General features: G+C 45.3%; 1 protein-coding gene across 7 annotated transcripts in view; it reads left to right on the plus strand.

Annotated features, from left to right (window-relative positions):
- The window catches only part of MEIOB (meiosis specific with OB-fold), a 29,407-nt gene extending 20,463 nt beyond the window's left edge, over positions 1-8,944 (plus strand). For 6 of the 7 annotated variants that reach the window (XM_004750750.3, XM_045072182.1, XM_045072181.1 and 3 more), the window contains exons 11-14: positions 1,090-1,243; positions 3,755-3,938; positions 4,657-4,743; positions 8,550-8,944. In XM_004750750.3, the coding sequence (XP_004750807.1) occupies positions 1,090-1,243; positions 3,755-3,938; positions 4,657-4,743; positions 8,550-8,660 (536 nt within the window). In that variant the 3' untranslated portion in view covers positions 8,661-8,944. The remainder of the gene's footprint in view (positions 1-1,089; positions 1,244-3,754; positions 3,939-4,656; positions 4,744-8,549) is intronic. The other variant, XM_045072184.1, reaches the window with a different exon arrangement.
- Positions 8,945-13,284: the final 4,340 nt, after the last annotated feature.

Below are 13,284 nucleotides of genomic sequence, written 5' to 3' on the forward strand. Positions count from 1 at the left end.
CCATATTCTTATCCTGTAACTGCTATATTTCCACTTTCTAAAAGGCTATTTAAAACTTTTAGAAGTTTTGGGACACCTGGGTGGCTCAGTCAGTTGGGCATTGATTCTTGGTTTTGGCTTCGGTCGTGATCTTGGGGTTGTAGGATTGGGCCCTGGGTGGCGCCCTGCTCAGTACGGAGTCTGCTCAGGATTCTCTGCTCCTCCCTCTGCCCCCACACGCTCTCACTCTCTCTGGGATAAATAAATAATTTTTAGAGGTTTCTATAACCTTTTTCCAATCTAATGGAAGTTAAAAAAAATGAGCTGACTGCCTTTTTCTTACTGATTTTTTTAAAAAGATTTTATTTATTTGACAGAGAGAGAGAAATCACAAGTAGGCAGAGAGGCAGGCAGAGAGAGAGAGAGGGGAGGAAGCAGGCTCCCTGCAGAGCAAAGAGCCCCATGCGGGGCTTGATCCCAGGACCCTGGGATCATGACCTGAGCCAAAGTCGAGGCTTTAACCCACTGAGTCACCCAGGCGTCTCTTCTTACTGATTTTTAAGAATTATTTATATATTCTGGATATGAGTCCTTTGTCTCCTTTAAAGACTGCTGGCATCCCCCACGCTGAGGCTTGCCTTCCCACTCTTTTCATGGCATCTTCTGATGACCAGAAAGTCTCTATTGACATAAAATGAATTAAATTTATCATTCTTCCCCTTTTTTTGCTTATTATATTTGGCTGTTATGTCCATTTATATAATCAGTCTTAATACAGCAAATGTAATAATTTTTCTGTTACTTAACTGAAGCTATTACATGTTCTCATTTTTTAAAAATTTCATTTATTTATTTGACAGAGAGAGACACAGCAAGAGAGGGAACACAAGCAAGGGGAGTGGGAGAAGGAGAAGCAGGTTTACCCCAGAGCGGGGAGCCTGATGCAGGGTTTGATCCCAGGACCTTGCAATCAGGACCTGAGCCAAAGGCAGACGCTTAATGACTGAGCCACCCAGGCAGCCCTAAACTTTATAGTTTTTCTATTTAGATATAATCCTTTGGAATTCTTAGAATATATAGAGAGCTGTGATAACTTCTTTTTATTTTCAGTAAATACAATAGTTGATGTCTACACAGTTGAGCAATTAAAGGTAAAAGCTTCGAAGAACGAAGGGAAGGCTGACCCTTTCTATGGCATTCTTTATGCTTACATTTCTATGCTGAATATTGATGATGACGCCATGACAGTAGTTCGACACCAATGGTGAGCAGCCCGTATTGTCAGCAAGCTGCTTCTTGTAAGAAATGAAGACCAACTATTGTTAGTAAATGTTAATCTCTATAAAAGTTAAAGCTGTTCTTTGGCATAACAGTTATTATGTATGCTATTTTTTATTTTGTTTTTATTTTTTATTTTTTAATTTTTATTTTTTCTAAGATTTTTATTTATTTATTTGACAGAGACAGATACAGTGAGAGGGAACACAAGCAGGGGGAGTGGGAGAGGGAGAAGCAGGCTTCCTTCTGAGGAAGGACTCTGGGATCATAACCTGAGCTGAAGGCAGGTGCTTAATGACTGAGCCACCCAGATGTCCCAGTTGTTATATATTTTAAATAATGTATAAATAAATAACCCATTCAAAGGTTACAGTTACTTTTCAAAGTAATATTTGATTTGCTGTGTTTCTGTAATCCTAAAATATGAAGGTATAATGGTGCCAGAAACTTTTTTTTTGAAAGATTTTGTTTATTTATTACAGAGAGAGAGAGAAAGAGAGAGAGAGAGCATGAGCTGGGAGAGGGGGAAGGGCAGAAGTAGACTCCCTGCTGAGCAGGGACCTCCTGAGCCCAGGACCCTGGGATCATGACCTGAGTTGAAAGTAGAAGCATAACCGACTGAGCTCCCCAGACACCCCTGCTTCCGGAAAGTTTTAAGTGAGATGACAAACTGTTGTTTTATAATATATTAGAATATTATTTTGGTTACTGTGTCCTATAGCAATGCAAGGGACAGCATTTATTTATTTATTTTTTAAATTTTATTTATTTATTTGACAGAGATCACGAGTAGGCAGAGATGCAGGCAGAGCGAGAGGAAGGGAAGCAGGCTCCCCACCGAGCAGAGAGCCTAATGTGATGCAGGGCTCCATCCCAGGACCCTGAGCCACCCAAGGGCCCCCAAGGGACAGCATTTAAAAACAACTATTTTGGGGTGCCTGGGTGGCTCAGTGGGTTAAAGCCTCTGCCTTCGGCTCGGGTCATGATCCCAGGGTCCTGGGATCGAGCCCCGCATCGGGCTCTCTGCTCCACAGGGAGCCTGCTTCCTCCCCCCTCTCTCTCTGCCTACCTCTCTACCTACTTGTGATTTCTCTCTCTCTGTCAAATTAAAAAAAAAAAATCTTAAAAACAACAACAACAACAAAAAAAAACAACTATTTTCAGGGGCACCTGGGTGGCTCAGTGGGTTAAGCCTCTGCCTTTGGCTCAGATCCGTGATCTCAGGGTTCTGGGATCGAGCCCCACATCGGGCTCTCTGCTTAGTGGGGAGCCAGCTCCACTCCCACCCACCCCGCCTCTGCCTGCCTCTCTGCCTACTTGTGGTCTGTGTCTGTCAAATAAATAAATAAAATCTTTAAAAACAAACAGAACAAAAAGAAATTTCACCACATTGACCTGCAGTCGTGCATGTGTGTGTGTGTGGGGGGGGGTTCTATAGGGTTTTATCACATGTGTGGGTTTGTGTATCTACCACCATAGTCAAGATACTGACCTGTGGATTTTGAAAATACTTTATGATTTGCTATTAAAATTGAAAAAGACCAAAGCGGAGGCTGCTGTATTTAGTTTAGTGTTTAGTTTTTGAAGAACATTTTTCAAAAACTTTTGAAAAACTTATTGTCTCCCTAATTTCTTCCTATGTCTTTAATATTGATATCTGAGGAAAAGCATCTGAAATTTACCTTAAAAGTGATCTGAGCCTAGACAGGAAAGCACTATCTTCAGATCACACCCTCTAGTCTTTCTGTCCAAATTGGGTAAAGTAAGACCTGCCTCAAAACCTGGAATGACGTGTCATCACGGCTTAGAGAAGATTGCGTCACTAGCAGAACAAGAGCATTCTGGATGTGAACCTGACCCTCCCTAGGATTTTTCTGTTGAGGTCCCCGAGGCCTAACACAGAAGCATAGAGTGAGCCTTCATGGAACTTGGGTTTTCTGGGCACGAGACAGGATTCTTCCCTCAAAGCCCTGAGCTGGGGAGACCAGGCAGACCTACCCCTAGTAGGGAGGAATAGGACAGCACAGGATAGAGGTGTGGGGCTCCCGCTGTTTAGAGCTGGGAAGGGGTGAAGGAAAGGAGCCTTAGCAGGGGCAGGGTGGGAGGCAGGGTGGTAAAATGGGATTGATTGCACGTTGTGATGTTCCTTATTTCATGTATCTGTCTGGTATCCTGCGCCGTGCTGAACACTCTGAAGTTACTCTGACTTAGACTTTTTTTTTAAGATTTTACTTCTTTATTTGACAGAGAGAGAGATCAAAAGTAGGCAGAGAGAGGGGGAAGCAAGTTCCCTGCTGACTAGTGAGCCCGATGAGGGGCTCGATACCAGGATTCCGAGATCATGACCTGAGCCGAAGGCAGAGGCTTTAACCCACTGGGCCATCCACGCCCCCAATATAACTGATTACGACTTATAAAGGAGTGCGGTTCTTCTGCTGGAGATCAGGTTGGTCATTTATGGCCTTTACATTTTATCCTTGTCTCTGTTTCTTTTCAGCTCAGGCTGTGGTTATGTTGTAAATGAAGCATCCAGCACTTGTACTGCTTGCAACAAAAATTCTTTGGAATTTCGGTCTGTTTTTCTCAGCTTCCACTTGTTGATTGACCTCACGGACCACACAGGTACCCTCCAGGCCTGCAGTCTCACAGGACGGGTTGCTGAGGAGACTTTAGGCTGCACCGTAAGTGACAGAAAGGAAGACATGTTTTGAAATAATTCCAAAGTGAGTTCTCTTCCCCCCAAGTATAGGTTATTTCGGTGAACAGTTGGTAGAAATTAAGTCATTCATAAAGAGGTCTGGGAAAAAAACTCAAGCCTGATTTAAACATGCGTTGTTTTCGTGAACAAATAATTGCATGTCGTATGTTCAGATGACAGCTGATACTGCTGTTGGGGACAGCGGCCGGGGCTGTTGACTGTGGGGCAGAAAGAAGATGTTTTCTATAGTCGAGTAACAGTGTGCGTGCAGAGCACATTAGAGATGCTGATGTGTTGAGGCAGAAGAAGGGTCTGGGGATGCTTCACCAGCCTGCTGGAGGAAGTCACCCCGTAGGGAGTCAGAACACACACAGTGCTGTCCTCCGTCAGGGCTGCAGCTGACACCTGGTGTGTGCACTCAATGACAGGCTCTTGGTTTTTCTATTAGTGCCAGCTCGTGTGGTTTGCGATTAGCCCCCAGCCCCACCAGTGTCAGGTTTTTAAGGGGAGTTTTCTGGGCTCAGCCACCTGACTGGTGTCAGAGATTCAGCTCGGAGACTTTCTGACCTTATCTCCTCCATGAAGACAACTGAGCTGAAATTACTAAAAGCAAAATTCCATTTTAGTGCACAAAGCCAGGTTTCACATTGTTAAGAGGAGTTATTTATATGGATTTGGAAATATTTGTCTGTTTTAACCAGGTGAATGAGTTTCTTGCAATGACGGATGAACAGAAAACAGCACTGAAGTGGCAATTTCTTCTGGAAAGAAGCAAAATTTATTTAAAAGTTAGTGTATTTTACAGTATTATATTATTCTATATATTCAAGTAATAAGAAAATCCTAGAGTATGACCTAATAAACTAGGGAATTTATTACTTTTAATAATGTCCATTCCCAGATATGCAGAAGACTCTGGCTAATGTGGGAACAATGCAAGTAATTAGGTGTTTGTTTGCTTGTTTCATGTACTATCAAGGGATTCCACATGACACCAAAAGAATAGACCAACATGGGCGTCTGGCTGACTCATTCGGTGGAGCATGTGACTCTTTAAAAAATTTTTAAAGTTTAAAATTAATTAATTAATATATAATATTTGTTTCAGGGGTACACGTCTGTGATTCATCAGTCTTACGTAACCTGCAGTGCTCACCACAACACATGCCCTCCCCAATGTCCATCATCCAGTTAACCCTATCCCTCACCCCAACCTCCAGCAACCCTCAGGTAGCATGTAACTCTTGATCTCAAGGTCATGAGTTCAGGCCCCACCTCCGGTGTAGAGATTACTTAAAAATAAAATCTTGGGGGAAAAATAAAAAGAAATAGACCAACAAAGACAATATCTGTTATATTTTGTCCAAGGAGGACCCTGGGCTGTAGAGTCAAAGCTGGTACCCCACCCCTGTCCCGCCCATGGACCAGTGCTCCTCACCTCAGTGAGTAGCATCAGGTGGCACAGTCACATGTCTGGATGCAGGGGAGAGACAGGCTGGGTCTGAGTCCCAGTTCCACCACTCATCAGCCTCTGTGACCCTCTGGAGCTCTGTGATCCTGCATCTCTAGTCGGAGCCCCACTAACAACACTTCAGCGTGGGAGGGTCACAGAATCTTTCGGATCAAAGGTGTGAAAAGGAAGGAGACAAACTCCTTTGTTTTTGCAAATGCAGAAAATGGAATCCAGGAATGTTGCTACTTACATCAGGTCACAGGTGAAATGGGCTACAGCCTATGCTCTCTCTCCTCCTATCAGTCTCAAGAGAGTTGTATCTGTCGGGACTTACTGCACTAGAACGTGACACTGAGAATAATTTAAAACCTGTTTATGAGCTGACATTCCATTAACCGTCAGCAGTGATGTCATCCCATGCTCATAGCCTCTAGAGAACCATGGTGTGTTCTTCCCAAGAGCGAGAGTGAGAAAGGCAAATGGCATCTTAGTATAATCACGAAAATAGTTGTGATCTCTTGGGTACTCTGCACAGTTTTGGGGAGCACTGTACCCGCTCAGTGGGTACAGTGAGTGTCTCCACACTCAGCCCCTGGACAGCCTTCCGTCCCCCCCTCCTCCCAGGATAAAGCCTCCAGCACCTCCCAGGGTGGGTCTCCATGACCCTGAACTGCGCTTCTAGACCCGCTATGACTCCACTCCGTGAGAGGACATGGGTCCTGCAGGGGCTCGGGCACTTCCCATCCCTGATCCTCACTGTACCCGCTACAGCTAAGCCTCAGAAACCGCGGTGCCCACTTCCCAGTGCTGCTTTCCATGGGGCCTTAAGCACGTCTGAGCAGGTTGCAGACATGGAGTTACCCATGGACTCCCTGATATTCCTAGCACATTGGTTTGAGGCCTCTTTATTACTAGGCTGGAGGGGGATTGCAGGAACATACCGGATCTCTTCCGCCATTAGCGTGGATCACTCTGCGTACTGTGTGTCCCGGAGCGGAGTACGCTCAGATCTCTGAACAACTTCGCTTCCCTCCAGACAAGAGGTGCCAGTGCTAATGAGTTTGATCAGTTTAAATCCATGGCAGGTTCCTTATAGTTTCCCTAACTTGATCTAAACGTAACAAGAAAGTGCTCTCAAAAAGGGGGACATTGTACCTTTCCAAAGGACTTGTTTAAAGGTGTTTAAGTCAGATTGAATAGATTTTAAGCATATATAAAAGGATTCTATCACAAAATAAAGATCATGTTAATCTACACTTTCAGTTGTTTATTTTTTATAGAATTTAAAAATATATTTTATTTATTTACTTGACACAGAGAGAGAGAGACCAGAAGCAGGAGGAGCAGCAGAGGCAGAGGGAGAAGCAAGAAGCCTGACACAGACTCGATCCTAGGACCCTGTGATTGCAGCCTGAACCAAAGGCAGACGCTTAACTGACTGAGCCACACAGGCATCCAACAATTTCAATTATTTTAAATCAGTTAAAATAGAACATGTGATTTAAAAAGTAGGAACTCATGTTGTTCTGCTAATATGACAAAAACCAAAGTATTGCTATAGGGATGGGCCATTTTGTATATTTATCATATTTCAATTAAAAACAATGGCTACTGGGGCATCAGTAGTTTAGTCTGTGAAGCGTCTGCCTTCGGCTCAGGTCATGATCTCAGGGTCCTGGGATTGAGTCCCACATTGGGCTCTCTGCTCAGCGGGGAGTCTGCTTCTCCCTCTGCCTTTGTCTCTCCTCCCTGCTCATGCTCTCTGTCTCAAAGAAATAAAATCCTTTAAAAACAAAAAAAACAATGGCTACTTAAAATGGTTCAGTTGGAGGGGTTTCAAAGCAATGTATTTTAGTATCTTTTTTAAATGATTGACTTATTTATTAGAGAGAACATGAGTAGGGGGAGTGGCGGAGGGAGAGAGAGAATCTCAAGAAGACTCCCCTCTGAGTGGAGCTCAAGGCTTCTAGGACCCTGAGATCATGACGTGAGCTGAAACCAAGAGCCTGATGATGCTCAACCAACTGAGCCACCCAGGCGCCCTGGTATTTAATGTTTTAAAACACATGGTGATATAAACACAGGTCCTTGTAAGTCTGATATTAGTGTCAAAGAATGATTTCTGAAAAGAGTAAAACCATGACTCACACAAAAATACAATGAATGTCAAAGATTTAATTCATTAATCAGTGAAGCAACTAGAAAGGGGTTCTTAAAAAACAAATTTAAAAAGATTTGAAAGAGTAGATGCAGAGGCTGACAGCAGTGCTGAACTGGGGCTCTCTGTAGATAGCAAAACCCGCCTCTTCCCCGGGGAGAGCTGACTGTGTCTTAACACAGACAGGATTCCTTTGGATTTCCCTGAGTAGGGGACCAGGACAGGGGCAGAGCCCTGCAGACTGAGGTCACCCTGACTGTAGAGGTGGGGGTGCTCCACTGAAAGACGTACACTATCCTTACCGCCCACCTCGGCCTTTCCGTGTTTCCTGACATTCATCTGTGTTTTCCTGTTAGTCTTTGAAACTATCATGGCCAACTAACATGTCCTTCCACTCTGTATTAAATAAAACATCGGTGAAAGTGCTTTGTTAAATGTCAAGAATAAGACATTGTTCTTAACAAACTGCATTATCACATCCCCAGAGCCTATCAGACTTAGGTGACTACCACAGGTTAACCCTCACAGCTGCTAGTTTGAACACATTTTATTTTTACATTTAAGTCATCTCTATATCCAATGTGGGACTTGAACTCATGACTGGGAGAGTGAGAGTGACATGGTCTTCCAACGGAGCCTAGGCCAGCGTCCCCTTGAACACACTTTATACCCTTCCTTGGTATGTGTTGGATTTGAAACTTCAACTTCCCTACTAAAGAGAAATGTCATGAGAAAAATAACAGATTTTTACAAAATTACCGTCAGGAGCCAGATATGTCATTTCCCTCCCAAACTCCCCCAATGTGAACTCTCTCCCTCGTCTTACAGGGGTCACTAGAATTGACACTCACACCTGCAGAACAGCTCGTCGTAGCTCGTCGTGGTTCTCTCCTGCATTCTCTGCTGCCAGTCACTGGTTTTCAACTTTATATACATAGTGATTTTTAAGATTAACTCCTTGTCTCTCTCTTTTCTCCCTACAGTTTTTTTCATCACACAGAGCGAGGGGCGGATTGAGACTTAGTGTGCTCTCATGTAAGCTGGCAGACCCTGTTGAGGCAAGTAGGAGCTTGTCTGGGCAAGGAAAATTTTAAAACAAGATACTTTAAACTCTGGACAAGAATATGAGTTTCCATTCTCTTGAGAGTGGAAATAGTTTTGAAAACTATGGATAAAATTGTATTTTGTTCAAAGGTGGTAAAAATGTTTCTATAAATTGTTATTATGTATCCTTCTGGAGCTGGTTAGGGGGTAAGTCTTAAAATCTCTCATCCACCCCAGCTCCTTTCTTAGAAGGCCTTTTGGCTGATTTTGCCCTTTCTTCCCAAGTTGGAAAATGTGTGCAGGAATTAATAAACATGTTCAATCTTCCCCCACAGATATCAGTGATTTCTTAAGCCCATTTCCTCTTTGTCTTACTTCCCTGGGGAAAGATCAGAACCTCCTAGAATGACCTTCCTGGAGCTTGGTGGTGGCTGAGACTGCCTTCCAGGAACTGCTGGGACACAGGCAAGGGCCTCTTGGCGGCTCAGGGTGGGAACAGCGGAAGCCCAAGGCCGCAGGCAGTACTGGGCAGCAGCTTTGAACCCTGAAGAGCTCTGAGCTTTGCCTTCTCTGATGACACATGTGGCGGCCCAGCACTTGTGAAGACTGGCTGCCATAGGGGTGAGATGTGTGAGTCTGAATCACCTGGGAGGAGACCAGCCTCAAAAGATCTCAGAGTGGCGCCAGTCTGGGACCTGGAAGGGCAGGGCTGCTCCAACAGGACGCCGGCCCCAGCCTCCCTGCACCACATGGGTCCTGGCTGTACCCCGGAGCACTGTGTCAGCCCCACACCGTGGTTTACCAGCACAGTCACTGCTGGCCCACAGTCTGGGAGGTTTGGTGTTTCCAGCACCCACCACAGGAGAAAAGAACAAAAAGTAAGTATCTGAAACTTTTTCACAAAGCTGGTGTTGGGAGATAAATGTGTCAGCAGTGTTGTCTCTGGCTTTTAACATCGGCAGCTGTGTCGGAGGGGCATGAGTGGACCCTAGTGTGTCCAGATTGTGGTAATGAGGCAAGGCACGACTTGACCTAGGTGTGCAGATGGGGGTGCGCCCCATGAAGAGCTTCCTTTCCCCCTCCCCTGGGGCAGGGTATGCGTGTGCTAAGCAAGGTGACTCCAGAAGAGAAGGAAGGTGGCAGAGTGGTGGAGCGGGAGGGTTCAGGCTGCGGAGGAGAGAGAAGTGGGGACCTGCCTGGTCGTCACATTCACACTCTCTGCTGATTAAGCAAGAGCTGGTGTCCAAGAGCAGAGGAGACCAGGGAGGACAGCTGGCCCGGGTGGTGTGTCAGGAATGGCTATGCCAGACCTCCTGGTGCCCTGACCTCTGCCAGCAGGTCCCAATGCACCAATGCCTGGACCACAGGTGTTGGTACCAGCTGTGTGGGCTCCTGCCATCTGGGGGCCTCTGTTGCCCAATGGCCTCAGCATAATACAGATGCCTAATATAGGCATTCTCAGATTAGGCTTTTATGTCATACCCAGTGTTCCGCAGCCACAGCTATGGGCCCTAGCAGTGCCATGAAGGGCTCTGAACAGCCTCTTCACTGCTACCTTGGTGACATCTCAGTCCACCAGCATTTAACCAAGGAAACCCCATGCGCGTACCTGGAGGGGCCCCCCAATTGCTGATTTCATCTGACAGCATAGGAATCTACAAGGCTAGGTGTCAGGCCACACTGAATCCAAGGGGCTTCCTGAGATTAATTTACACATATATGAAATGAAGATGACAGATGGTTGATTTCTAAAATCTGGCTGTAGATTAGCTAGAATTCATGCACTCAGAGGCAATAAAGAAAGAAGCCTACCGTTCCATCACTACAAACTCTGCGAGTCCCTGTCCAGCAGCTCCGCTTGCCGCTGCCCTCCAGGAGCTGCTTTTCCTGTCCTGGCACCTTCCCATCTGCAGGTTTGCTTTGCTTTATGTAAAGAGTGTGCTGACTGGATGATTCTTCCTAATCTACTCGTGGTTGCTTTTGGTAAGGTTCTCCTTTCCTAATTTTGCTGTGCACATGGCAGAATATGTGATACGCTTCACATAAAATTGATTATTTTACCATTTTTAGGTGTACAATTGAATGGCCTTAAATACATTCACAGTGTTGTGCGACCATCACCATATCCATTGCCAGAACTTTTTCATCTTCCCAAACTGACACTCTCTCCCCGTTAGACAATCGCTCTCTATTTCCGCTTCTCCAGTCCCTGCTAACCTCTGAGCTGCTTCATGTCCATGAGCTTGATGACTCTGCGTACTTCATGCGAGACATGACCTTCTGTGGTGGCTTCTTTCTCTGGCATGATGTGTTTGACTGTGAGCCTACAGTCATACGCAGCCTGCCCACACAACCACCTCTATTTCAACTCCTGCAGCTGGGCCTTCAGGTCCCATCTGTAACATGGGGAAACTAACAGTCCTTGCATAAACTGAGTATGGGGGGTGTCTGGGTGGCTCAGTCAGTTAAGCATCTGCCTTTGGCTCAGGTCATGATCCCAGTCCCAGGATCGAGCCCCGTGTGGGGTGCCCTGCTCAGTGGGGAGTCTGTTTCTCCCTTGCTCCTCCCCCTGCTTGTGCTCTGTCAAATAAATAAAATCTTCCAAAAAATAATAAAATCATAAATTGGGTGCTGTAAGTGTCTATTACAGTATCTATCCCATGAAAAGCACCCAATTATGTTAGCTATTCACGTAATTATAGCAACTTAATGTCCAGAACTTGGAAATTAAGTTGGAAATGACTTTTGGGACTTCGTCAAGATCAAAAACTACTGCACAGTAAAGGGAACAGTCAACAAAACAAAGAGGCAACCCACGGAATGGGAGAAGATATTCGCAAACGACACTACAAAGGGCTGATATCCAGGATCTGTGAAGCTTAAACAACCTGCTTCCAGGATGGTCTTTGGTTCTGAGCTTCTCCATCTGTGGGTCTCCTTTTGTAAACAGGGATAACAATGCCAGCTTCTCTTGGTGACTGTCAAGACTGAGCACATGCATGTATGTCAGGGGCGTAGACTCACATGCCCTGATCAGGGAGTGTGTCACGGTAAATGCTGAAGGAGAGCAGCTTCACTGCCAGTTTCATATCTGGCAACAGTTTTGTCATGTGAATCCTATTCTGTTTTGTAGTTTGATTTTTTTTTCTATAGTTGATTTTTTTTTTTTTTTTAAGTAGACTCCATGCCCAAGGTGTGGCTTGAACTCATGACCTCAAGATTAAGAGTTGCGTGCTCGGGGCCCCTTGGTGGCTCAGTCAGTTGAGTGTCCGACTCCTGGTTTTGGATCAGGTCATGATCTCAGGATCTTGAGATCAAGGCCTGCGTTGGGCTCAGCGCTCAGCACAGGGTCTTCTTGAGATTCTCTCTCCCTCTTCCCCCACAGCTCTCCCCCATGCTCTCCCATATGGTCTCTCTCTCTTGCTCAATAAATAAATAAGTCTCGGGGTTAAAAAAAAGTGTTCTGTGTTCTACCAACTGGGCCAGCCAGGCACCCCTATACGTGAGTTATAGTTACAATTACTCTTTCCCTTTAAAATATATGAGAGCTTTTAGCATATTTGAATTTATCATATTGAAAAGAAATATAAAACTTATCTGAAATCAAGGGTACTACACCAACATTAGTACCACAGATGTGCCCAATAGTCTCATCAAAACAATAAGTACAAAAATATTGAAAGATGTTAGCTTCACTATTAATGAAAGAAATGCAAATCAAAATGACCACAGCCATAGGGAAGCCTGGGTGGCTCAGGTTGTTTAAGCGTCTGATTCTTGGTTTCGGCTCAGGTCCTGATGTCAGGGTTGTGACACGGAGCCCTGTCTGGCCCCAGGCTCAGCGGGGAGCCTGCTTGAGAGTCTCTCCCTCTCCCTACACCCCTTCTCACCCCCATGCTCTCTTTCTCTCTAAAAGTAAATAAATCTTTTAAAAAAAGTGATTATAGCCATGATACCAGCATTGGGTTGGGTGTGTATAAAAAGGTATTTTTACACACTCATGTCAAGTACAAATTTGTGTGTCACTTTCCCATGGCAAATTGGTAAAATATTTATTTATTTATTTAAGATTTTATTTATTTATTTGACAGAGATCACAAGTAGGCAGAGAGGCAGGCAGAGAGAGGGGGAAGCAGGCTCCACACAGAGCAGAGAGCCCGATACGGGGCTCGATCCCAGGACCCCGAGATCATGACCTGAACCAAAGGCAGAGGCTTAACCCACTGAGCCACCCAGGTGCCCCACAAATACATAATTTAAAGTGCAGACCATTTAACCGATTTCACATCTATGCCTTTCCCTAGGGAAGTAAACAAACGTCACATAATGTAAGTGGAAGAAGTCCCTTATGTCACTGTTTCTGACAGGACAACGTTTGAAAGTTGTGCGGCCTGTAGGGGAATGTTGGGCCCTACCCAGGTCCCCTGACCCTGCAGGCACACACCCATCCCTCAGCTTCTCTGAGGGGGACAGTTACCTAGGGGAAGTTATGGGAGGGGTGGGGAGCAGATGTCGACAGTGACTTCCCCTTGGGATGGTCAGTGGACTGAAGCTCATCTCTAGCTCTGAGACCACCACACTTTCTCCATTGGCTCTCTGCCCTTTCTGCTTCCTCTGCACTTTTCTCCTGTGAGTGTTCCCTCAGTAAACCATCTGGATAAGAACCCCACCTTG

The sequence above is a fragment of the Mustela putorius genome, unplaced genomic scaffold (assembly GCF_011764305.1).
Source record: "Mustela putorius furo isolate JIRA1106 unplaced genomic scaffold, ASM1176430v1.1 tig00004007_pilon_pilon_pilon, whole genome shotgun sequence".
Taxonomy (NCBI): Eukaryota; Metazoa; Chordata; class Mammalia; order Carnivora; family Mustelidae; genus Mustela; species Mustela putorius.